Source organism: Misgurnus anguillicaudatus, chromosome 18, assembly GCF_027580225.2.
Source record: "Misgurnus anguillicaudatus chromosome 18, ASM2758022v2, whole genome shotgun sequence".
Taxonomy (NCBI): domain Eukaryota; kingdom Metazoa; phylum Chordata; class Actinopteri; order Cypriniformes; family Cobitidae; genus Misgurnus; species Misgurnus anguillicaudatus.
The window spans coordinates 35,124,663-35,131,231 of NC_073354.2; the positions used below are offsets into that span (position 1 = coordinate 35,124,663).

The 6,569-nt window shown below is 35.8% G+C and overlaps 1 protein-coding gene across 1 annotated transcript; it reads right to left on the reverse strand.

The window, feature by feature from the left end:
* Nucleotides 1–728: 728 nt before the first annotated feature.
* LOC129428973 (trace amine-associated receptor 4-like) lies at nt 729–1,835 on the reverse strand. Its single transcript, XM_055185377.2, has one exon. It carries the CDS (start codon nt 1,833–1,835, stop codon nt 816–818), a length of 1,020 nt encoding a protein of 339 aa, XP_055041352.2. The 3' UTR covers nt 729–815.
* Between the last annotated feature and the right edge of the window lie 4,734 nt (nt 1,836–6,569).

Genomic DNA, 6,569 nt, shown 5'->3' on the forward strand with positions numbered 1-6,569 from the left:
AACTTTAAGCAAGCTAAGAAAAAACTCGTATTATTATTGGTGATGTGTGCGCAGCTGGAACAATGTATGTTTTACCCTTTAACAGTTACTATTACAGATACTTGAAGAAAATATCTTGAAAAACTTTCTTCAAGTAAGTTACCTTCACTACAATTATAACCCAGAAACATATATTTGACCTTTATATATATATGAACATGTATATGACTTTATACATGTATGATTAACCAGTGATTTCCTCTGATTACTTTTGTATTAAACATCATCTTGGGTTTAAATGTCTCAAATCATAAAACATCAGACTATTAATGTCAGGACGTTAAAAGACAAATTAAAATCATTTGCCATATACAACTCAGATCTAAAACTGTCTGGCACTTTTTGTTCAATGTGTTATTGACCTCTGATGTTTATTATCCAATATGTATGATGTTCCCATTGAGATAATTACAGGCTTGAAGTTTTATGTAGACTTAAATAATTAGTGTGTTTGCAATAACATCAAATAAGCAAAATATTTAATCATACAAAAACTATAGCATGTGAAACTACAGAAAGAGAATGATAGAGGAGTAAATCAGCTTCACCACATTTATTCAGCCAGTGCACTATATACAAATGCAGCATTTAAGTCAAATCAAAATTTAACGTTAGCTTAAAATATTAAGTTAAACAATTTCAACTTGTTTTTATAATTTTTATTATCTATTCACAGGTCACAACTTAAAATAGAAATTTGAAATGACAAAAACAAGTTGTTTTAACTTCATGCTGCATTTTTTTACAATGTGGTTATTATTTATCAGAAACGGTATTCATTCAAATGTCAGAGTATGTGAATAAGTGAATCCACAGATATAAGTGAATATGAGAGTCTTAAAGGCCTTCTGAAAGCGAGGATAGAAAAATCCATAAATCAAAGGATTACAAGCTGAGTTAAAATATGCAAACCAAAATAAAGCCTCATAAACAGCAGGTGGCGTCATAAAATTGATGAAAGGATCGACAGCAGTGGCAATAAAATAAGGCAGCCAGCAGAGAAAGAAAACACCCATAACAAGAGCCAGAGTTTTAGCTGCTTTTCTTTCTCTGTGTGCAGAGCTTTGACTGTTAACACCTGTAGTGGTCACAGACACTTTCTCTGACAAAACCTTTGCATGTTTTTTCACAACATTGAATATGATGATATACAGAGAGCTCATTATAGTTCCTGGTATAATAAATAACAAGATGATAGAAATTAGTCCCCATTCTTTGTTAAAAAACACAGCACAGCCACCAAAACAAGACACCTGTAATGTATAAGCTTCAAGACCAACAGCATACACCCCGGAAAACACAACAGAAAAGCTGTACACAAATGAAAAAATCCATGTAAAGGTGATAAATACAGTCACAGTTTTGTTTGTGATCCTCATTTTGTACTTCAGAGGGTCACAGATGGCCCAGTATCTATCAATAGATATTAAACTAAGATGTATTAAAGAAGAAAAACAGAAGGTCATGTCCAAGCTAGAATGAACTTTACAAACAACATCTCCCAAAAACCAGCAGCCCTCGACAGATCGCATCATACTGTAGGGCATCACCAGTGAACCCAGCAGACAGTCACACACAGCCAATGACTGAACGAGCAGATGAGTTGGAGACTGAAGCTGTTTGAAGTGAGAAATGGAGATGATGATCAGCAGATTCCCAAAAACTGTCATGAGGATCATGAGTGAAATGAAAGCGTACATTGCCACTTTAACAACAGTGAGACGATGAGTTCTAGGACAAGAGTCTGGATGTAAAGGATAACACAGGAGAATATTCCCAGTATTATTAAAAGACATCGCGTCTGAGAGGACTTACTTTGTAATTGTAAACAGACAGACAAATATAACCCAAAGTTTAAACAGAATCATATTAGAAATTAAAATACAGGCAAATATTTAAAGAAAGATAAACATAAATACAGTACATGCTTATGTAACAATCTAACTTCCCAAATGAATGTGATATAGCTTGGATTTGTTCATATATACAGATCAGGTCAGGTCTAATCCCCTCCCCAGCTGTATACGTAACTAACTGATACACAAACATTGTGACTCATGAGATTAGAATAAAAAACTGAACTGTGTGTCCTGAATTAAAGGAGGAATATAGATATAGATAATATGGTTGTTATTTACATAACAGGAAATACATGAAAAAATATTTAGGGCATAGGGGTGTGCGGGCAAAAATATCTGTTAGATAATATCTGTGTTTTTGCCGATAATGATAACTAGGGATGCCACAATTCTTAATATAATATTGAACCATCTGGTACGACCTCCACTGTCCAGTACATGCATGTGAACTACAGTTTTCTGGTTTTATGCATCTAAATCCATCCATTTTATTATTTCATGCACATGTTTGTTTGTCTTCAAATCCATGCACCTCCCTGCGAGTAAATATTCAATCACTATGTGCTAAAGATACATGTATAGGCGCTTTAAGCTTTGCTTATAATCACGCTTTGCTCCACACGACAAGCCTCTGCTGACTGTTGCACTGTTCTTTGAAACAACAGTGGGCAACTCAAGCAAACGAGTCCAAAAGCAACACAAAGAAGAGGATAGAAGAAGTCAGGAATGTGTGTCGTCAATGAGATTTTTATCCCAACCTTAACTCTTTCACCGCCAGCGTTTTTAAAAAAAGTTGCCAGCCACCGCCAGCGTTTTTCATGATTTTCACAAAAGTTTAATGCCTTCCAGAAAATGTTCTTCTTCAAATATATAAACATACAATATATCAAAAGAACAGACCCTCTGCTTTCAAACAAAAAAATACTTTTCATCCTACCTTTAGTAGTTCTTTTGTAATCAGCTTTTGAATATGCGTAGGTTTCTGCAAAAACACCACATTTTGAGCAAAAAGCAGAGATAATTCCATTTTTGTGACGGACTTTTCATAGAGATCCCATTTAGAGCGATCTTTAAAACAGACGGACATGCAGCAGCTTGCCATAGGGCAATACTTGCGTTGTAAAAAGTTGCAGAACTAGTGGATAAGACAGAAATACTCATCATTGGCGGGGAAGCGTTTTCTCTTGATTGACGAGATATCTCATCAATGGCGGGGAAAGAGTTAAAATTCAAATTGCAAGGACTGCTTTTGTAGCCCCATGCCCACAGCTTCGCGTGACACACGTGGGAGCCAGGGCAAAGCAAACGTATGAAGTGTCTCAACATCCAGTAAACATGTCTTTAAAGATTGCCAAATGTAAACAAAATTACTTTTAAATAAATTTTTCCTGAGAAACTTTTATTTTGACGCAGTGATCTGTTATGAGGACCCAAGAAAACAGCCGCTGGATAACCTTCCCTCGGGGCTCGTAACCTAACATTAGGAATGTGTGGTTGAAGTTTTTTAAAAAGTTCCAGCTCGCGTGGGGAGTGTTTGTTTACTTGGCGTTCCGCGGATTAATTTGTAAAGAAGCCACAAGTCCATGCTGGATTTGGAGAGAGACTGTGATTTAAAGCACTATTAAAATTGGATCTGACAGGAATGGCACATCAGTCTTATGTGAGTAAAACATTTTTGTAAGTTACTACGTTTCGCTATTGCTTTGTTAGAGATCGCTTGATATGTCTGGATTGTAAGATCTGTGTCTAAACACGTATGTTTGAATGTTTTAATTTACTAAAAACATTATAGGTGCAACACTTAACAGTAAAACTGCAATATAACAATAGTAATATACAAAGTTAGTGACAAGGAATGACTTACCAGCCGCGATATAGATTCTGATGCCCGCTTACTGTGTTTTATACGGTATGTAGGCAAGTTGTGTTTAAAAGGTCAGAAACACAACAAAGCTTTTTTATCATCTAACTGTGGTATGTAACGTTATGTGTATGTAAGAGCAACCTTACAAGCACAATAGAAATATACAAATTTACTGATAATGATTTATCAGGTGCTGTTTAGATTCTGATGATCACTTACTGAGTTGTATACGGTAATTTAGTCCCATCGAGTTTAAAATTTTGTTTCTACTTTACTATACGTCTTGTCATTTATGTGTATCATCTTTAGCACTAGATGTTGTGGCTCAAACATATGTGTTCAGCTACTATTTTTGTACATTAAAGGCGCTCTAAGCGAATTGAAGCGTTTTAGACCATAAAACATTTTTTGTTACATACCGGAAAAATCTCCTCACTATCTGCTTGCTGCCTGTCCGCTGATCAAACTTTAAAAAAACGCCATCTCTGTAGACAGCCCAGGCTTCACAAACGGCAATATCAACATAGTGGCCAAACCCAGCCAAACCTAGCATCACAAAACAAAACAAAGTATTCCAGCCAATAAACGACAAAAAGGATTTGGGGGTGGGGCGCGTTCATGAAAGCACGGAAGGGAGGGGGAGGAGTTAGCTACGCTCCGTCTGTTTGAAAACAGTTTCAAACGTCAACAATAACTAACGTCTCGCAGATTCGCTTAGAGAGCCTTTAAGGTTTTCAAAAGCATTCCCCACATCTAATGACGGGGAATGAAGCTATCCAATCATAGCAGTGTCCAAGTCTTTAATGAGGCCCTCCCCTTCAAATGAACCATTTCTCCAGACAGCATCAGAACCATGTTACATAATAGTGCCTATTACTTATTGCTTTTTATGTTTTTGAATATAAAAACCACACGAACATCATAAGTAGACCTCAGACAACTGTATAAAACAGTAAAATCAACAACACCATGACCCCTTTAAAGGGCAAAGTTTCCATAACTTACTTTAACTCATTCACCGCCAGCCTTTTTGAGAAAAGTTGCCCACCTGCATTTTTCTGATTTTAACAAAAGTTTCACAAAATTCCTTGCAGGAAAAATTATCTTCTATAAATATATAAACATACAAATTATATCAAATTAAAGAACACACCCTCTGCTTTCAAACAAACAATAAACAAACAAACAAGCAAACAAAATGGGGAAAAAACATTTCATTATATATTTACTTTTTCCACTTAATTTAACCACTGAAATATGGATATTTCTCTTCAAAAATACAACATTTTGAGCAAAAAGCTTAAAAAATTGCGTTTTTGTAAAGGAATTTATGTTAGAGATCAGACTCAGAATGACTATCAAACATAAAGGCAGTTAAAATAAATCATTAATCTTTTTAACTTCAGTTTTTGATAAATTCGTTTTTGCGTCATCTAGTGGATAAAAGCGGTATTACACTTTCACTTTGAAATTCGTACAGAAAGGCATATTTATTAGTTAAATATTTACTCATAATTGACGAGATAACTCGTCAATGGCGGTGAATGTGAGATAAACAGTATATGCATTGCTTTGCATGGATTGATCAAAAAGATATGTCACAAGCTTGCCTACTCAGACAGCATTGCCTTATTTTTGTATGCAGAGCCATTCACATGATTATAAAAATTGCTCATGTGGACACGTTGAGTATAAACAAGGCTTTACTATGCGATGGTGGTGTCAGATGGCTTGGGTGTGGTGGCCATTTTGGGAACAGATTCAGGCGTGGCTGTCATCTTGGAACAGGTTCAGGCATGGCTGCCATCTTGGGAAATGGTTCAGGCAGAGGCTTCCATGTCATTCCATCACACTGATAAACTATAATAGCAGAGAGGGACAAAAAGCACTAGCTTACCAATGCGTTTCCACAATGCGTTTTCATTCAGAACACGTGAACTAGCTGAAACGGACAAGGAGATCAGTGATTACATAACGGCTACCGTAGCTGCAACACGCATTTGAAAAAGCGAGGCGCTAGAGAGCACTATTCGTTTTGAATGCAAAATTTAATTTCACCACTAGATGGGGGTAAATCCTACTTATTGTCCCTTTAAGTGCAAACTCCGAAATATAATAATTGTTGAACCTAGTAATGAAGACACTCAGCTGCCCATCACCACGTTCATGAATGTAAGTAGGCGGAGATGTACCCACTCAGCAAATAGCAAAAATGGTCTCAAGAGATAAGCTTCCTTTAAGTTTTGTCGAGGGGGAATTTTTAAGGAAGTCTTGCAGTTTCTTGAACCAAATTAGGAAATTCCTTCACAGAAAACCATAACAGCGAGAACAGACACTGGCAGACAATTGAGGAAATGTTACCTGTCCTCCCGTCTCTCAAAACGGCAAGTGAAGCACTGGGGGGCAAAACCTACGTGTCTATCTCCATGGTGTATCCACTTGTCCAAAGCCTTTAATATGGGATGTTAATTTAGAAATGTATTGTGTATGCCTTTGAAATGTATTTTAATACATGAAGATTAAAATCAAATACATTTTTTTGAATATGGAAATATTTTTAATTTTGTGTTACTTTCTAAAAAATGTATTTTGCATATATTTAAAATATATTTTTGGCCAGAGAATTTTTTATTTGCCCTATGGTTCAGAATTTAAAAGATCACTTACAAAATAAATTATATACTGAAGAAGACTGCAGTTCTTATTCATTTAATTTTTGTCTACAGACATCTTCAAATATGCCGTAAATAATCACAGAAAGTGACCAAATTCAAGAACATTGTTGCGGCATCTCTCAACTATCTTTG

Coding starts and splice junctions, on each gene's coding strand:
- LOC129428973 (XM_055185377.2), bottom strand. CDS start 1,835: ATGTCTTTTAATAATACTGGGAATATTCTCCTGTGTTATCCTTTACAT.